This window comes from Podarcis gaigeae (assembly GCF_964106915.1).
Source record: "Podarcis gaigeae genome assembly, chromosome: 12".
NCBI lineage: Eukaryota > Metazoa > Chordata > Lepidosauria > Squamata > Lacertidae > Podarcis > Podarcis gaigeae.
Genome location: NC_139688.1, coordinates 1,577,035 through 1,595,184, shown reverse-complemented (window position 1 = coordinate 1,595,184; position 18,150 = coordinate 1,577,035). Strand labels below are relative to the sequence as shown.

Here is an 18,150-nt window from a genome sequence, read left to right as displayed (position 1 = left end):
AGCAAAAGCCCACATTTTTCTTCTGCAATGCACAATATTCCGCCAGGAGGCGCCGCGGCCGCGCGCCCTCTTGTGGCCAAACACCGGATTGCTCCCCCCCCCCTTTCGCCGTCTCCGGGCTCGTCTTCTCCCGCCGCGCCTGCGCAGGGAGAGCGGCGGACGAGGGAGGGGAACCACGGAGAAAGAATGCCTAGAGGGGCTAAGCATAGAGCAGGGAACGGAAGACGGCTTCTGACGGTGGCGGCCGGAAGCGGAAGGGCCCTTCCGGAAATGATGTAGGAAGCAGCTGGTAGGAGGTGTGTTGTTGTGGGGGGGAACGGTGGGGGGAGTCGCCTGGGATGCGGGGGGGGAGGGGATGCCGGGGGGGAGGGGTCCCCAAAGAGATGCGAGGGGGAGGGGAGTCTGTATGGGTGTGGGGGAAGGGGACCAGTTTGGGGGCTGAGAACCAGAACAAACCAGTCAAAAGGCCCAAGAGGGGAGCTGGGAAGGGGGGGGGGGAGAAATGGGGAGAGTATCTCTATGGGGGGGGCAGGAGGCAGTTTTGGCTGGTTTGTTATTTATTATTATGTATTTCCTAACATTTATGCACCCCTCCATTGCAGAAAACCAGAAAGAATAAGATAAAACTGACAATGGGACCCCCGGAGGGGAGGGTGGGAAGTCTGGAGATTGAGAGAAATCTCTAAATGTGGATATGTATTTATTTATTTTTCTAATTTTGCACTCGTAAAATCAAATAAAAATTATTATTTTTTTCAAAAAAGATAAAACTGCAAAATAGAGGGGGAACCCACAACCCTACATTTAAAAACACACCGTTGTGAAAATACTCAAGCAGATGGCAATGACCTTGTTTTCCTAAGCATTTGGGTGAAGCATATCTAAGCAGGGAATTTTTTTAGCAGATGGCACCTGCCTGGGCCCAAGGGGCAGGGAGCTCCAAAGTGCCGGTGCTGCCACATTAAGCGACCAGGTTCTTGCCACATAAGACCTGTTCCGCAGGGCCAGTTCTGCCACTTGAAGAGGGCCAGTGGGCACCAATAGACCCACAATCTGCTAGGTAAATTGGTCCCGAGTTGTTAAGGGCTTTATATGCTCATAGTAGCACCTTGAACGGGGCCCAGCAGCAAATTATCAGCAGAGGTGTTACATGCCGGCAAGGCCTCACAAGGTTTGAAGCAGAAGGGAGAGGGGGTTTCCCCCTACAAATTCCCAAGTTATTTGACAACAAGCAGTGTCCGAAACTCCCATTTTTCTAGGTGCATTTTGCAACAGTGAATTTCATTAGCGCAAGCAGTTTTTGAGCTCTGGGCGCAGTAGGACACCTAAGATTTGAGATTAAGACTGCAGAGTGGGAGGAAAGGAGGACCCCAGCTACTCTGAAGACTGGAGAAGAGACCCTCTTAAGAATATTAGGGGATGGGCAGGGGAAGGACTAGGCCATGTGAAAAATGAACATAAGATTTTAGCTGCAGTTCATTCATTTTCAGCTTTGTATTCTTGCCATAAAAAAGGTGGGACATTCCATTGTTGCTCCCATAACCTCGGTTTAAGGTGCCATTTAGCTCCTGGCTTCCATATCTCAGTTTCTAACACTGGCAACAAGAAATTGTACAGGTTGCTGCCTGAGTTTGCTCCCCCCCATTCCATCCTCATCCATCCCTATCTCCTCTCGTGTCTGTCTTTCTCGAAGATCGAAAGCCTGCAGGAGCAGGCACTGTTTTGTTCTCACTGACTGTGACCAGGGATTTGAACCCTGGTTTCCAAGTTCCTAGTCCAAATACTGCACCATGCTGTCTCTCTTTTTCGTCATAGCCGCTTCTTCTCCTGGAGCATCCTTTGCCTAAACCTGTCGCCCTTTCCCTTGGTCTTGCAGGGCGGTTGGCGGTGACAGGATGCCACGATGGACGGTGGGGTTCTCCCTGACAGCATCCTTTTTGAGATATTCCTGTACTTGGACTACTCGGACGTCCTCTCAGCGGGGCTCGTGTGCCGGCAGTGGCATGCCGTGGCGCTGGACGAAGTGCTCTGGAAGGACCTTTTCTACAGATACTATCCAGTAGCCCGGGACGTCCCACGACACCCAGGTATGTCCTCCCTTGCAGAGCAGTCAGCCTCAAAACTGGAAAAGAGTAATTGCTGTGCCCCTAACCTGTTGCCCTGTACTGGGGTCAGCTTGGTTTGGAGGTGAGGCTTAGTGCTGACGAATGAGGAAAATTGGAAACAGGCTGGAGAGTGAATCTCGCACTCAAGGCAGAGAGAGGAAGCAGGGAACAACACTTGTAGATCTTCAGCTGGGATAGCTCAGCCTGCAGAGCAGACAACTCTTTCCCAGCCATGGGCTGGTCCACAATCCCGCAGACCATGTGGTGGGCTGGACTATTATTTTGAAGGGGGGGAAATAATGAACGAATTCCTATGCCCCACAAACAACTCAGAGATGCATTTCAAATAAAAGCACACATTCTACTCATGTAAAAATACCAGGCAGTCCCCACAAATAACCCAGAGATGCATTTTAAATAAAACATTCTACTCATGTAAAAACACGCTGATTCCTAGACCATCTGCGGGCCGGATTGAGAAGGCGATTGGGCCGCATCCGGCCCATGGTCCTTAGGTTGCCTACCCCTGGTATAGAGCATGTGTGCTGGGCACTCCTGCTAAAAAGGCTCCCAGAGTAACACATATACAAGCAAAACAAGACAGTCCCTGCGCCTGCAGGCTTACAATCCACAAAACAAAACAAGACCATGGCACACAAGGAAAGAGGGAGGAGAGGGAGAAGGAAAACCAAAACCTGGACACCAGTTTCTGAACAGTTGCTCCTATGATGGCCAAATGCTGGCCCATTTCCGGGGCTGGCGGTGCCTGAGGGAAAGGAGGCTTGATGGAGGTGGTCTGGTAATTTCTTCAGATTTTCAGTGAGGGGTGTTGGGTCCTGCTGCCCTCCTCCTCCTCCTCTTCCTCTTTCCTCTGCAGCTGCCACTTCCTGGTATGGCGAGTTCCAGCGGCTGTCTGACACCATCCCCTGCGTGGAGGTTCAGACGCTGACGGAGCACAGTGACCAAGTCCTCCACCTCAGCTTCTCCCACAATGGCTACCTGCTGGCCTCCTGCTCCAAGGACTGTACCGTTAAGGTGAAGCAGGGCGGAGGGGGAACGAATCCTAACTATAACACAGTGTGTTTCAAGCAGTTGAAGCTTTGTTCCGTAATCCTCACAGCAGCCCTGGAAGGTAGGTTGCTTGTTTTGATCCCTGCGTCGGTGATGGGAATTGAGAGCAGAGCCCCGCCTCAGCCCTGAAGAGAAGAGGGTGATTTGGGCCCAGTCATCCTTTCTGCTTCACCCATCTTGCAGGGTTGTTGTGAGGATGGCATAAGCAGGCGAGGGAGCCTCATGTGTGCTGCCGAAACCTTCCTGGAGGAAAGGCGGGTATTGCCGTGGGTTGGGCTGGATGACCCTCAGGGTCCCTTCCAGCACTAGGGTTCTGTGAAAAGGTGGGGGGGGCAATCTAAGGCAGGACTGTGTGTCCTGTACTTTAAATACACACGTAACCTCTCAGGGTCATGAATTTGAGTCCCATGTTGGACAGAAGATTCCTGCATTCCTGCAGCTCTTCCAGTGATTTCCCATAGAAAGACTAAATTCTCCAACTCAAGACCAACGTTCATGGTCTCTTTTATGCAGTCAAACCTTGGCATAATCCATTCCGGAAGACCATTTGACTTCCAAAACTTCTGACAGCCAAGGCTTTGGTTGCAAGAGCTTCTTGCACTCGAACAGAAACCGCATCGGACATTCGAGTTCCAAAAAAATGTTTGAAAACCAGAGCGTTTACTTTTGGGTTTTCGGCGTTCAGGAGCCAAAGCGTTCAAAAACTGAGCCGTTCAAGAACCGAGGTTTGACTGCATTGCATTATTTCTGGAGTGGGTTTTGCTGATCATGAGAGGGACAAAAATCTAAACCAGGGTTTCCCAAACTTGGGTCTCCAGCTGTTGTCACCATCCCTGACAACTGGTCCTGCTATTTGGGATGATGGGAGTTGCAGTCCAACAGCAGCTAGAGACCCAAGTGAAATTGTATATCAGCGGGAAGCTGCGCTGGGACACAGTGGGACATTTCAGAGGAGAGACAAGCAGAAGATTGGGCCCTCAGCTCCTCAGAGGACATCGCCCGTCCTCTTCCAAGTGTGTCTCCCGGCGATAAGGACTAGTAACTTAGAGCTGCCCTTTTGCTGCCCAGCCATCTTGATGGGCCTCCCTTTCCTACTTTCTCTTGGCAGATCTGGAACAATGGCCTGCCTCTCTCCCTGCTCCACAGCACCAGCATGAAGAAGTACAACTGGAAGTACACCCAGTTCTCCCAGTTCAACGCAGACGACTCCCTCCTCCTTGTCTCTGGGGTCTTCGTGGGGCCCCGGACTACTTCCTCAGGCGAGATCGCTGTCATCGATCTGGGTAAAAAACAATGGGCTTAGCTGTTCCTCCCTTGTCACCCCACAAAGCTTAAGAATGAGCTTCCTGGAAGCTGCCTTCCTTTAGCAAAGTCTGCTGGTGTCAAGGACTGGCTGGATGAGGAGGAACAGAGGAAAGTACCTGCCAGAGAACCCCCTAGGGAGGCCACAGAAGGGGGAGGCTCAGAGCTCGGGGAGTGGGGTGGTGGACTGGTCAGAGGGGAAGGAATGGTTGGGTGCTGAAGAGGCAACAGGCTTTTGCAAGCAAGAGGAGCCAGGTGCAGAAAGCAGTTCAGCCTCTACAGAGGAAGCAAAGGCAGAGAGGAGAGGTGGCAGAAGCTGCACAGGAGCTGGTCGCTCTAAGGTCCCCTCCCCACTTGACTCCAGGGACATGGAGGGCCTTGCAAGTAGCAGAACAAATTATTATTATTATTATTATTATTATTATTATTATTATTATTATTTATTTGTACCCCGCCCATCTGGCGGGGTTTCCCCAGCCACTCTGGGCGGCTTCCAACAAAGACCAAAAATACACTAAAATGTCACACATTAAAAACTTCCCTGAACAGGGCTGCCTTCAGATGTCTTCTGAATGTCAAGTAGTTGTTTATCTCTTTGACATCTGATGGGAGGGCGTTCCACAGGGCGGGCGCCACCACCAAGAAGGCCCTCCACCTGGTTCCCTGTAGCACAGATTCCCCACCCCCACCCCCAGCATAGTTTTAAGGCTGCTTGCAAAACATCTATCTGTGAAGGAAGAGACTTAGAGCGAAGTAGAAAGCAACCGGCAACAGTTTGATAGGGGTCAGTCCTACCTCACAGGGTTGTTGTGAGGATGAAATGGGGAGGGGGAGAACCACGTGGCCACCTTGAGATCCTTGGAAGATAAAAGGCAGTTTTTAAATGTCATTAATAACAACAACAACAACAACAACAAAAGCCATATTCGGTTCTCGGCGTTTTCTCCTTCCAGAAAACTTTGCCCTCCTGTCCCGGGTTCGCAACAAGCCCTACGACGTGTTTGGCTGCTGGCTGAACGAGACGCACCTGATCTCTGGGAACCTGCACCGTATGGGGAATTACACCTCCTGCTCTGTGCTGTGGCTGAACAACGCCTTCCAGGTGGGCGAGGGGGGGCTGCCCGCTAGGGCTGGGCGAGATATTTGCAAACAGTTTCCAAGTCCATATCATGATATTGGTTTCATAATTTCTGACCTGGCAATATATATTGCCAGTCATGGTCTGTGTGTGTGTCCCCTATGCAAAAATCACAATGTGGGGAAAACTCTGAAGCCAGCCAATGCCTCTCTGCAGCTCCATCCTTATTTCAGGCATCGTGATATATCAGTATATTGAAATGTTTAGCTGGTGATGCATCACGATGTAGAAAACCAAATATTGCCCAGCCGTACTGCCCGGGTGCCGGGGGCTGTTGGCTTTTGCAGGGAAAGGGAACTGGCTTCCTCACCATCCCTCTGTATTCGGAATCCCAGCGCATGCTTTGATAGGCAGCAGAGAAATGCACAAATCAAGTGCGGGAAAGGACATCGTTGAGGGGATCTGCTTGCTCTGGCAATATGAAGTGTGTTTGGGCAGGGAAAACTCAGCCTTGAGCAGGCCTGGTGGAGAGGAGGAACCCAGCTCTGAGAGCATGACTTAATTTCTATGTGTGTGTAAAGCTAAAGCGAGGGGCTGCCTGCATAGAAGCCTGTGTGGTTTACAGGTGTGTTGGGCTCCTCTTTCATGGTTTCCCCCGTGACCAAGTAAAGCTGCCTTAAACGCCACAGCAGAAGGAGACCCACAGCAGCTCCCTCCTCTTGGGCTTGCAGGGTGTCGAGTCTGAGAACATGAACGTGGTGAAGAGGCTGTTCAAGATCCAGAACCTGAACGCCAGCAAGATCCGGATGGTGACCGTGGCAGACTGCAGCCGCTACGACCCTTCTGACCTCCTCCTGAACCATGGGGAGCACTTGGAGGGCGGGACCAGGAGCCCCTGCCAGGCCCCCAACCTCTGCAGCGACAGCGAGGAGGAGGAAGAGCAGGCGGAGGAGCAGCAGCAGGCCAAGCAGAAGGCAACACCAGAACCGGGCTCCTCCGGGGCAGAGAACCAGGCGGGCGCTGGCAGTGGGCTGGGCCGCTTCCTGACGGACATCATCGAGGGGCGAGTCCGGCCTGTCATGACGGAGCTACAGATGGAAGCCAAAGTCGCCCAGCTCCTGGCGCAGAACAGGACGAAGCCCCCCGAGCCCAACCTGCTGTCCACGGAGGGGAGCACTAAGAAATACTTGATCTTCACCACTGGCTGCCTCGCCTTCTCCCCACACCAGATTGGTAAGGGGGGGTATTTCTGTGGGGCTCAGGCAGGCCTGTTTAGGGAAGCTTTTAATGTTTGATGCATTGCTGTATTTTAATGTTCTGTTGGAAGCAGCCCAGAGTGACTGCGGAAACCCAGCCAGATGGGCGGGGTATAAATAATAAATTATTATTATTATTATTGGGCAGTGTGAAAAACAGCCTGCAAACAACTGGTAGCTGTGATAGCTAAGGGGCACCTCGAGTTTCAGGGCCGCCTCTCTCCTACATTGGCTCCCAGCATGTTTCCAAGCACAATTCAAAGTGTTGTGCTGACCTTGGAAACCCTAAACAGCCTCAAAGGCCCAGTGTACCTGAAGGAGCGTCTCCACCACCATCGTTCTGCCCGGACACGGAGGTCCAGCTCCAAGGGCCTTCTGGCGGTTCCCTCCCTGCGAGAAGTGGGTTTACAGGGAACCAGGCAGAGGGCCTTCTCGGTGGTGGCGCCCGCCCTGTGGAACGCCCTCCCCTCAGATGTCAAGGAAATAAACAAGTATATGACATGTAGAAGACATCTGAAGGCAGCCCTGTTTAGGGAAGGTTTTAATGTTTGATGTTTAATCATATTTTTAATATTCTGTTGGAAGCCATCCAGGGTGGCTGGGGAAACTCAGCCAGATTGGCAGAATATAAATAATAAATTATCATTATTAAATTATGTTATTATTATTAGTTTCTGGGGAGAAAAAGGGGAGGTGGTCGTCATTTTCATACTCCCCGTTTTCTGAAAGCAGGACCTTCTGGTCTGACCCCAGGCACTGAAGACCGCCAGAGACACACTCGTGTAAAAAATGGAGACCCTGGTGTCGGTTTTTTATTTTGATAACATAGAATCATAGAGTTGGATGGGACCCCGAGGGTCATCCAGTCCAACCCCCTGCAATGCAGGAATCACAGCTGAAGCATCCATAGCAGATGACCACCCAACCTCTGCTTAAAAACCTCCAAGGAAGGAGAATCCACAACCTTCTGAGGGAGACCGTTTCACTGTTGAGCAGCTCTTGGCCTCAGAAAGTTGTTCCTGATCTTCTTGCCTCTTGCCCCCCCCCCCCCCCCTGTGCTCCCCCAGGGATCAAGCAGATCTCGCCTCACCAGATGACGACCGCAGGCCCCGTCCTTGGAGAGGAGAGGAACTCGGACAAGTTCTTTGATTCGCTCGACCACGTCATTGATTTCCACGGGCACATTATCGGCATGGCCCTCTCCCCTGACCACAGGTAAGGAGGCGGGGAGGGGCTGCCAACCATATGGAAGGAGGAGGAGGGGGGAAATCTCGTCTGAAGGGTAGGAGGTAGCAGGGTTCTTTTGCAGGCAGAAATTCCCCAGGTGTCTTCCCCGGAAGCTCCAGGTAAAGGAGGGTTGGGTGCCAGGGATGAGAAAGCCCCTTTGCCTGAGGCTGAGGGGTGGATATGGACCCTTAGCTCTTGCAGAAGACCCCCCCCCCCAGCCCCATTTGTCTTCAGAAGGCCCAGTCAAGTTTGGTCCCCAGTGGTATCTGGGAAAGACCCTGCCTTGTTTCACACCCTGGAAATTGAATTGAATTGAATTTTATTATTACAGTCACAGACCAGTTCCGGCTCACTTACAATAATATACAATATACAATATACAAAACACAACAGGAATACATTGAATTGCAATTGGGTATAACAGAGACAACTCAGATATAGCAGCAATTAAAAATATATATTAAATCTTGGTCACTAAAACATAACCTAAACTTGTCATTTAAAACCTTTTGGTAGTACAACTTGTTCCCTAAGTTTTATGGGAGATGCACAGAATTTGGATCTCTAGATCCTTGTCCTCTACCAGGAGTTTTAGACAGACACCTGGAGAATGTGGTCTTGGGAAGTTTAAAAGGGAAAATCCACTCATCCTTTAAATGGTTGGGAGATTCAGGACAGATCGAAGGAAGCCCTTCTTCACACAGCGCCTAGTGGACCTGTGGAACTCCCTCCCACTGGAAGCAGGGTTGCCCAGCGGCCTGGTTGGTTTCAAGAGAGGATTAGGCAAATTGGTGGAAGAGGAGAGGGCTGTCAGTGCCTCTGCTCTGCCTCCAGAGAGGAAGCCGTGCTTCTGAAGACCAGTTCCTGGAAACCCCAGAAGGGGAGAGGACTGCTCTTGCGCTCGGATCCTGCTCGCGGGTTTCCCTCTGGGGCATCTGGTTGGCCACTGTGAGAACAGGATGCTGGACAAGATTGGGCCCCCTTTGGCCTGATCGTGCAGGCTCTTCCTACATTCTTAGTCATGGAAGGCGATCTACTGGGGAGCAGCTTGCCAGAAAAGACAGCCCAGTCTCCAAGGGGAGTGTCAAGTGCAGAAGCCTCTTCAGAGCGACAAGAACTTTAAGGAGCCCCCCCCCCAATCGCTGCCTGTGCTGGTCACAGTCCTGAGCTTCAGCTATTCTTGGCTGAATGGATGAAGCTGCCTTATTTCGGGGGTCTATCTAGTCTAGTATCACCTGCCCCAATTGGCAGCAGCACCTCTTCAGGATTGGGGGCAGAGAAGGGTCTTCTTCCCCCTTAACTGCTCCCTTTCCTGGGTCATGTGGAGGCAAGTGGGGGGGAGCCCCACTGAACCCCCTCTTTCAGCAGGGTATAGTGGTTAAGAGCAGTAGACTCGTAATCTGGTGAACCGGGTTCGCTTCCCTCTCCTCCACATTCAGCTGCTGGGTGACCTTGGGCCAGTCACACTTCTTTACAGTCTCTCAGCCCCACTCACCTCACAGAGTGTTTGTTGTGGGGGAGGAAGGGAAAGGAGGTTGTTAGCCGCTTTGAGACTCCTGAAGGGGAGTGAAAGGCGGGATATCAAATCCAAACTCCTCCTCTTCCTCTTCTTCTTCTTCTTCTTCTTCTTCTTCTTCTTCTTCTTCCTCTTCTTCCTCCCTGCCTTGCCTGCAGGTACTTGTACGTGAACAGCCGGGCCTGGCCCCAGGATTCTGTCATTTCTGATCCTTTGCACCCGCCCCCCATCTCTGAGGAGATCGACCTCCACGTGGTGGACCTCAAGACCATGACGGAGGCCCAGGGACCCCTGCGAGGCCACCGGGCGCACACTCCCAGCAACGACTTCTTCTTCATATTCTTGGATGTCAGCAGAGACTTTGTGGCCAGGTGAGCTGAAGGAGGAGCTGGTCAGAGTCCTTCGGTCTGTGGGGTGGAGTGGGGGGCCCAACTGCACTTCCCTGCTCTTTCAGCCTTTCCCCTCAACCTGAATGCCCTTCCCCACCACAGTGGCCTGCAGGCCGTTGCGAGAACCAGCAGTGGGGAAGTCCAGTCTGGCATCTGAGCCCCCGGCCTGGCGGACCCGCTTTGCTGAAAGTGACAGGCCTTTGCCTGACCCTCAATGCATCTCTCTCAATGCAGGCTGCAGCTACAGAGCTCGTTGCAACAGCTTGTGTGGATGATGCCTTAAAGAAAGAAAGAATTGTTGGATTTAGTTCTCATACTCACAAGATTTTGAGGCTGAGAACATCAGTAACCGAAAGGGCTGTCTCTTCTCTTCTCTTGAGCAGAGGAGGAGAGGAGCTTCCTGCAATCTGCGACAGATAAATTGTATAAATTAAATCAGGATATTGATTTATTGATTGCCTTCCCTTCACCGCAAGATCCCGGAGCAGGGTACAGCATTATACTGGAGTAGGAAAATAATGCCAAGATATTTCACATCTGGCAACCAATGCCCCACTTTGTTTTTTAGATAGTACAGTATATGAGTAGACAAATCTAAAAAGCCCAGGACACAAATTTTCATAGCCCTCTAGCAGCTCTGGTGCCTCATTTACCAGAAGTCAGGTATCTTGGTCGACGAACACCTTGCGAGTCGAATGTTTTGGCCCCTGAATGCCACAAACCCAGAAGTGAGTGTTTCAGTTTGCAAACTATTTTTGGAAGTTGAATGTGTGATGGGGCTTCCATGGCTTTCGATTGGCTGCAGGAGCTTCCTGAAGCCAATCAGAAGCTGCGCTTTGGTTTCCGAACGTTTTGGAAGTCGAACACACTTCCAGAACAGATTCCGTTCGACTTCCAGGGTACGGCTGTATTTAGCATTAACTATGGACGTGTATACTTCATTCTGAACAAACAAAGCTTCCTGATTTATATTTTGCTCTCGGAGTCTTCGTTTGGTCAGAATCGAGTATACAATTGCAGAATTAATGTTAATTACTTTACTTCTGGTCAGTGAGCCTACACAGCTGCTAGAAGGCTGTGAAATATTATGTCCCAGGCTTTTTAGACTCATCTAAAAATGTACTATCTGAAACCCAAGGAGTGCATTGGTTACCAGATGTGAAAAATATGGGCATTACTTTCAGCTCTCCTACTCTACTATTAAAAACAATTTAAAAACACCTTGCAACTGTAGAAACAAGGTGGATCCTCGCTGCAAGCAAGATTTACCTGCCCCTGTAGTAAAAGGCCATTTGCCACACCTGGTACCAGCCACTTAGTAATAATACTGAGGACTAGAATCTTGATGTCTTCTGCAGCGGCCTTTGCTGCAGAAGGCAAGTCCCTGTTTTGTTGCGACCGTTCTCTCTCGTATCCCTCGCAGTGGGGCGGAGGATCACCACGGCTACGTCTGGGACCGGCACTATGGGATCTGCTTGGCCAAGCTGCAGCACAGCGACGTGGTCAACTCGGTGGCCTTCAGCCCCGTGGAACAGGAACTCTTGCTGACGGCCAGCGACGACGGGGCCATCAAAGTGTGGCGCTCCCCCCGCACCGTGAGGCTCCTTCAGGCTGAGAAGCCGCGGCCACAGAAGCTCTCCTTCTCTTGGGTCACGAACCGGAGGAGGTGAACTGAACCGTTGTGGCCCTGCAACCTGCAAGGTCACCGTGTCTGCTTGCTGCGGCCGGGCTCCCTCGTGAAAAACCCTGCCGTAGACAGACAGCGGGCCCAGTGGCCTGGGGTGAGATTAGAAGGGGGTTCTGGAGTTTCCGGGGTGGGGTTCGCTGGCTAAGAGGGGAAACCCGTTCAGCTGCAGTTGCCCTGGGCTCAAAATGGTTAGGGGTGCAGATTTTGACACCTGGGGCTGCCTCAGCACAGCTATGTGCTTCCACCACTGGGGTCCGTTCAAAATGGCTCCTTCATGAGAACCAGGAAGTGACCTCTCCAGACACCAGAACGACTCTTCTTTTCTTATCTCTGTGGCTGCAATCTCCTGGATGATGCAGGCACCATTAGGCAGTTGAATGCACATGCGTACTCCGTTTGTTTCCATTGCTCCCACCACCACCACCCTCTGCACAGCCCGGGCACTGGCAACCCACGCTATGGCACTGCTTCTCAGTTAAGGCAACTATGGCAGAGCCCTGGGGAAATCGCAAGAGGGCACAGTATTAACATGTCGTACCAGAAACCTCCAAACCCCTCTCACTCCTGCCACCCAAACGCTGATCTCCTTCTGTTTCCATGGGCAGAAAAAAACGTTTCCACAGTGCTCCTGTTCTACAGCCGATCATGAAATAGTGCCCTGGCTGAGCCCCTCCTGCTCATCTCTAGGTAGATTGAAAAACACATTTAACTTATTATTTCCCTTGGCACGTGGACCCTACAATCTGGCAGGTTTGTGTTTTAGCCAGGAATCGGTCTGTGGGGCAGCCTCGCACTCCAGAGAGTCCAGGGTCTCTGGCTCTGCCCAGTAAGCCAATTGGAAACATGCCTTTGGCTGTTTCTGCGCTGAGCCGCCACCTGCTCCTCGTTCCCTCCTGGTTGCAGAGCTTCTGCAACCAGGGCGGCGCTCACCCTGGTTTGAGCACCCTGGTTGCAGAAGCTCTTTGCTTTTGTCCAGAGCACTCCCAAACACCCACTTTGCCTTTACACGGAGGCCAGGAGGGAAAGAGAAAGTTGCTAAGCCGGGGGGCGGGGGCAGGCAAGCACAGTGCCAAATGGGGAGGGAATTTGAGGATGAGATTTTCTTTTTTCCTAGCTGCCAAGTCCCTACTTGCTAGTTCGGATGTATCTCTGGGTGCCCCATCTGGCTTCCTTTCACCACTTGAAAGCTTGCGTGAAAATAAAGCAGCCTCTCCACAGACCTCTCTCCTGGATGTACCTTTTGGGCGCTTCCCCACTTCCTGCTGCATCCGTGGAAACGTAGGGCTTCTGTTTCCAAAGTTGTAGCAAGACAGGGCTGCTGAGCCATTAGCAGAGATCAGTGGAGCCATTTAAAAATAGATTTCAGAAGCCTGGGAGCTTGGAGGGCGGGGATGGCGGGTCAGGGCAAGGAAAGGAGCTATAAAGGAAGAACAGAAATAAAGGCTGGTTGGTTGGTTCTCGTAAATCCTCCTGAAGAACAGGGCGGGAGAGAGACTGGCAGGTATTGGTCCAATACTGTATTAATTGCAGAGTCTGGCTCTCCTTCTAAGTTGCGGCAAAGTCTTTTCCATGACGTTGCCAGAGGATGCATTTTGAAAAACCCACACAAAAGTTTTGCATGGATCAAAGAATCGGAAAACTGGCATAATTACAAGTAATGGCAGAGACTGTTCCTGCTGGATACTTGGATCCAGGTTTTGGTTTTTTTCTAGAGAAAGAGGTGGGTGGAACTTGCTGAGCACCCACCCAAAGATGTTGAGCCCCAGGCCCCGTGACGCCGCCCAGCACACGGCCCCACAAGCTGGCGGAAGGCACCAAAGAGGTGCTGGAACTCGGTTCCGGTGAGTTCCAGCTGAAGAAAAAGCCCTGCTTAGAACCATAGAATTGTCGAGTTGGAAGGAAGCCCAAGGCTCAGCTGGTCCAGCCTCCTGCCATGCAGGAATTCTGTGAAGAATATTTGATGTGTCGTGTATGTGAAATATGAAAGAAGAATCTCAACAACAAAAGCCCCATTCAGTTTTTTAAAAGAACAGTTTAAGCAGTTCCGACAAGTAAAAGCATCGGCCCTCTCTGTCGCAGTCCGGTTCACGGGTGACCGAAGTCCCGGCAGGGGACATCAGGACCAGGGGCAAGATGGCGGGGTGGGAGCAGGAACGGGGGTGCAGAAGCCAGGAGTCAGGAAGCCAAGGATCAAGAAGCAAGAAACCAAACGCAGCAAGGCAGGGAATGTGTTGCTGTGGCAAAGAGCTGAAGGGAAATGCAGACCTTATAACTCTTCCCAGCTCTTGCCACCAGGTGCTGTGAGTTACCATTCAGCCTCACCTGTGAGGCCGCGCCTTGGCTCTCCAGAACAAACTTAGGAAGGCCCCAGTCCTGCAAAGTCCTACTGGTCACAGGGCCTGGCTCCTGCACGCACACCTGACACTCTGCTTTCCATCTGGTGCTGCAGCTGGGAGGTGTAGATTGACTGCAGGTGCAGAAATCATAGAATTGTAAAGCGACCACAAGGGACCATCTAGTCCAGCCCCCTGCTCAGCAGGCGCAAGGCTAGCGGGAGGGAGGGGTAGTTGCAGATGGCAAGAGGGTGGACGGGTCTCCTCTGACTCCCCTCTCTCCTGCTGACCTCCTTGCCACAAACAGCAGTCTCTTGCTTCCTGGAACCCAATGGGCTCTGACAGATGCGATTTTGGCTTTAGGTGTGATCTTTGAAACACAACCCCCTGTGTCAGTTGCGGGCCTAATGTAGAAATAAATATCTAGCAGTAAGAGCTGATCAACTGTGGGATGGAAAGTGATGGACCTTCCTTCCTTCCTTCCTTCCTTCCTTCCTTCCTTCCTTCCTTCCTTCCTTCCTTTCTTTGAGGTTGGATGGCTGTCTGTCAGAGATACTTGGATTGAGATTCCTGCATTGCAGGGGCTGGACCAAATGATCTTCAGGGTTTCTTCCGACTCGACAAATTCCATGATTCCCAAAAAGGGTGCATGTTCAGTTTTAAGTGTTCAGGGTAAGAGTGAATTTCGAGCAGCAAGTACGAGAGGCTGGCATTTTAAATATGTTGAGTGTGACTAAATACAACCTATCAGCACTTAAGAATACAAAAAAAACCCCCACATCTTTTTTGACCAAGTTGTGCTTGTCTTGGTGGTAGTCCTTATGTGTGAATAAAAGAAGGAAATGGCGAAGTGGAAGTCTGAGACTGCAGCTTTCTGAGAATGCAGATGCACGTCAGAACCAAGGGCGATTGCAGCAGTTTTTGCATCCTGAATTTTAAAGTTAGGAGATGACCTTCTCAGAGGGTTTGTGCTGTGAACCAGATTATATTGTTGACATGGCTTGTTTTCATATTCTGGGAACACTTCTTAGGATTATGTTGCCCCTCTCCTTAAACAATGATTAAGTAGCCACAAAGGTCTTTACGTTAGGAAACATTCCATTATCTGGAACGCACCAGAGGCTTTTATTCATTTGTTTAGGAGCACGTGCTGAGGTATGAACAGTTTGCAAACTGGACTTGATCCAAATACTCCATCTCTGACTCCAGAATCAAAACCAGAACCAGTTTCAATCCATATGCAAACACGGAAGGTTTATGGCGTCATTCTGTACTTTGGTGCTACGTTTGCAGTCCTTGATGCAGCCACCTTGGATTAACCACTGTGGAACTTAGTGGAACTTACTTCTGAGTAGGCAAGGATAGCCTTGCCCTGTTATAAATAACATCAAAAAGGGGGTTCAAAGAAAAATTGCACTCTGCTTGCACTGTGGGTCTTGAAACTCTGCCTTCAATGAAATTGGGACCAGTTTCATGGCAGGCGAACCATGCCCCTCTGTACCAAACTTTGTGTGCTGGGGGTCCTCAGCTCTGCCTCCCATGAGCTGCCCTGCCTCCCCACAAGGTCCAGCAATCGCTGGTGGTTTGCTGCGCTTGCCCACATAAAATAATAATAATAATAATTTATTATTTATACCCCGCCCATCTGACTGGGTCTCCCCAGCCACTCTGGGTGGCTTCCAACCAAGTATCAAAAACAGGTGTCTTTTAAAAGTAAAATAGTTGTTTATTGCCTTGACATCTGCTGGGAGGGCATTCCACAGGGCGGGCACCACTACCAAGAAGGCCCTCTGCCTGGTTCCCTGTAGTGTATTTTTCATCTTTGTTGGAAGCTGCCCAGAGTGGCTGGGGAAACCCAGCCAGATGGGCGGGGTACAAATAATTTATTATTATTATTATTATTATTATTATTATTATTATTATTATTACTCTCACTTCTCGCAATGAGGGAACTGCCAGAAAGCCCTCAGAGCTTGACCTCAGTTTCTGGGCAGAACGATGGAGGTAGAGACGCTCCTTCAGGTGTACAGGACCAAGGATCACAGTCTCACAGAATTGTAGAGTTAGAAGGTATCCTGGGGGTCATCTAGACCAACCCCCTGCAATGCAGGAATCCTTTGCCCAAAGTGGGACTCAAACCCACAACCCTGAGATTAAGAGTCTCCTGCTCTGTCAGCTGAGCTACATTCCCTGACTGGGAATCAAACCTGGGCTGTGGCAGTGAGAGCACTGGATCCTAACCACTAGGCCACCTGCAGGTGATGGTCTCTGCCTGCGGGGGAAGCAGATACTCTCGCATAATCGGTCCCCTCACCTCCCTCTCCCTCCAGGCTGGAACAGGGGGCAGGTGTTGAGATGATTTACAGCCACAAGTCAAGCAGGAATCTAGCCTCCCTTCCTGAGTTTGTGCTCACTATCAAGTCTCAGGAGATCTGGGACAGGTATATAAAGGAAAAAAATGGCTTGCAGCTGCATGAACACTGCAAGCTGAGCCTGGGTTGCAGCTGCTGCGTTGGATTGAGTTTCTCTCCCTGTTTTGCAGAGCTAACGGCCGGCCATTGGGCTTCCTGCTCCGTTTCTAGGGTCTGTCTCTGGTCCCGCATTTTGGCCAGGAAGGACACCCCTCCCCAGAGAGGCTTTTGGAACTGCAGTCTGCCTGGGAAGGTCCTGAAGGAGCCCAAATACATGGAGAAGTCAAGCAGGAGGAGGAGGAGGAGGATTACAGCAGTGCCCCTACCCTTAACCCAGATTGGCAGGAATGAGAGTGGCCAGTAGGGCACCTCTTTTTATTAATGCCCCCAGACACCCCTCACTTCATCTCCTTTCAAAAGCCAGACCAGGCAAAGCAGGGAGGGCTTCACTTTCTCACACAAATAACCACGTTGCACCTTTCCTTCCTTCCCCATCTATGCAACCATTCCCCAGCTGCTTCCTCAGAGCAACGATCCTTGCAAAACGGCAAAGAAGGATGAGCCAGGAAAATGCCAGCAAGTCAGGGCAAGGAAGTCCCAGGGCAGCGGTGGCATCACTCAGTTGCCCCACGGCCGGGCTAAGCTTGGCCTGAAAGCCTGTTCTGCTTTAGAAGCAGAGGGAGGCCTCGAGACATCAAGCACAGACAAGCACAATTCCTTTCTCAGGGCAGCAACTAGCTGACTGGGGTTAGGGACTGCCAAGCTGCAGCCGTCCACATGTTGCTAGCCCCCCCCCCGTTTCCTACCCCCCTGAACTGCCAGGTGTAGGAAGCCTGGCTCTTTCACCCTCCATTTCCAATGATTCAGCATTGGTGACTCCTTGCCCCAGTGCATGTACAGAGTAACACCCACATTGGCTGATTACATACCCTCCAAAGTGTCCCTATTTTCCTTTTTTCCCCTCTCTCTTTTTTAAATTCATTTTTATTCAATCTTCCACTTTAACAATCCAATCAAATCACATTAAATATTCCAAATTATACATATCAAATAATCCAAATGTTCTGCCAAATTACAATTTTTTTAATAGGACTTCCCATGCTTCAAGTTCGGAGGGCTCTGATCATCTCATATCTCTACTGCTTTTCATTGTAATTTCCGATGGTTCCTCTAATTCTCTCTGTTGTTAACCTTCCTTCTTTCACGGCCTCTGAGCTGTTCCCACAAGCGAGTTGAAACAAGCAATGATATGTTTCTGTGTGGATTTTATGTCTATGATTCCCCTCTATATGTTTGCAGCATCTCAGCCGCCATCTTCACTCAGTTCTGATGAAATCAAGTCTAAAGGTCTGCTCATTATTTTCCCCAGACCAGTTGCATCAAACATTAGCCTTTCCAGGGCAGGTTTACGAAATCAAACTGGAAATACAAATATAATGACATATGAAAGCCTCACCTCCCCCTTTGGCTATTTGTAATTCTGCAGCTCGGTCTTGACTTCCATCATAGTGGATTTCCAAATTAAAGTGCGACACAACTCCTACACAAATTCTAGGAAACCGTCCAAAGTTTTTTAACATCTCTCCAGCAGCTAATTAGATCCTGCTTCTGTCTAATATCAACAAATTGGAGAATCTTTTATCCTCTTCCAAGCAAATCAAAGATCAAAAGCCTTAATTATATAATATTGTTATTTCCACACAGTTTATAGTTTTTTAGAGCCATATTTATGTCAACAAATACAAAACTTTCCAGGCTCGCTTGGTTAATGCAAA

The 18,150-nt window shown here is 50.5% G+C and overlaps 1 protein-coding gene across 4 annotated transcripts; it reads left to right on the top strand.

The window, feature by feature from the left end:
* Nucleotides 1-188: 188 nt before the first annotated feature.
* FBXW5 (F-box and WD repeat domain containing 5) lies at nt 189-14,814 on the top strand. Of its 4 annotated transcripts, none has more exons than XM_083704149.1 (9): nt 189-296; nt 1,877-2,087; nt 2,983-3,140; nt 4,285-4,459; nt 5,432-5,580; nt 6,288-6,789; nt 7,880-8,027; nt 9,714-9,926; nt 11,368-14,814. In XM_083704149.1, the coding sequence occupies exons 2-9, from the start codon at nt 1,904-1,906 to the stop codon at nt 11,612-11,614; spliced, it is 1,776 nt and encodes a 591-aa protein (XP_083560275.1). In that variant the 5' UTR covers nt 189-296; nt 1,877-1,903; the 3' UTR covers nt 11,615-14,814. The 4 variants fall into 4 exon arrangements, with proteins under 4 accessions (XP_083560275.1, XP_083560277.1, XP_083560276.1 ...); XM_083704151.1 differs by having other exon boundaries at nt 232-275; XM_083704150.1 differs by having other exon boundaries at nt 245-289.
* The last annotated feature ends 3,336 nt before the right edge of the window (nt 14,815-18,150 follow it).

What these genes read in the sequence shown, in the direction of transcription:
- FBXW5 (XM_083704149.1), top strand. Translation starts at nt 1,904, where the DNA reads ATGGACGGTGGGGTTCTCCCTGACAGCATCCTTTTTGAGATATTCCTG. An exon ending in GCCCTCTCCCCTGACCACAG is followed by an intron (nt 8,028 to 9,713) that starts GTAAGGAGGCGG and finishes CCTTGCCTGCAG; the next exon opens with GTACTTGTACGTGAACAGCC. An exon ending in AGCAGAGACTTTGTGGCCAG is followed by an intron (nt 9,927 to 11,367) that starts GTGAGCTGAAGG and finishes TATCCCTCGCAG; the next exon opens with TGGGGCGGAGGATCACCACG.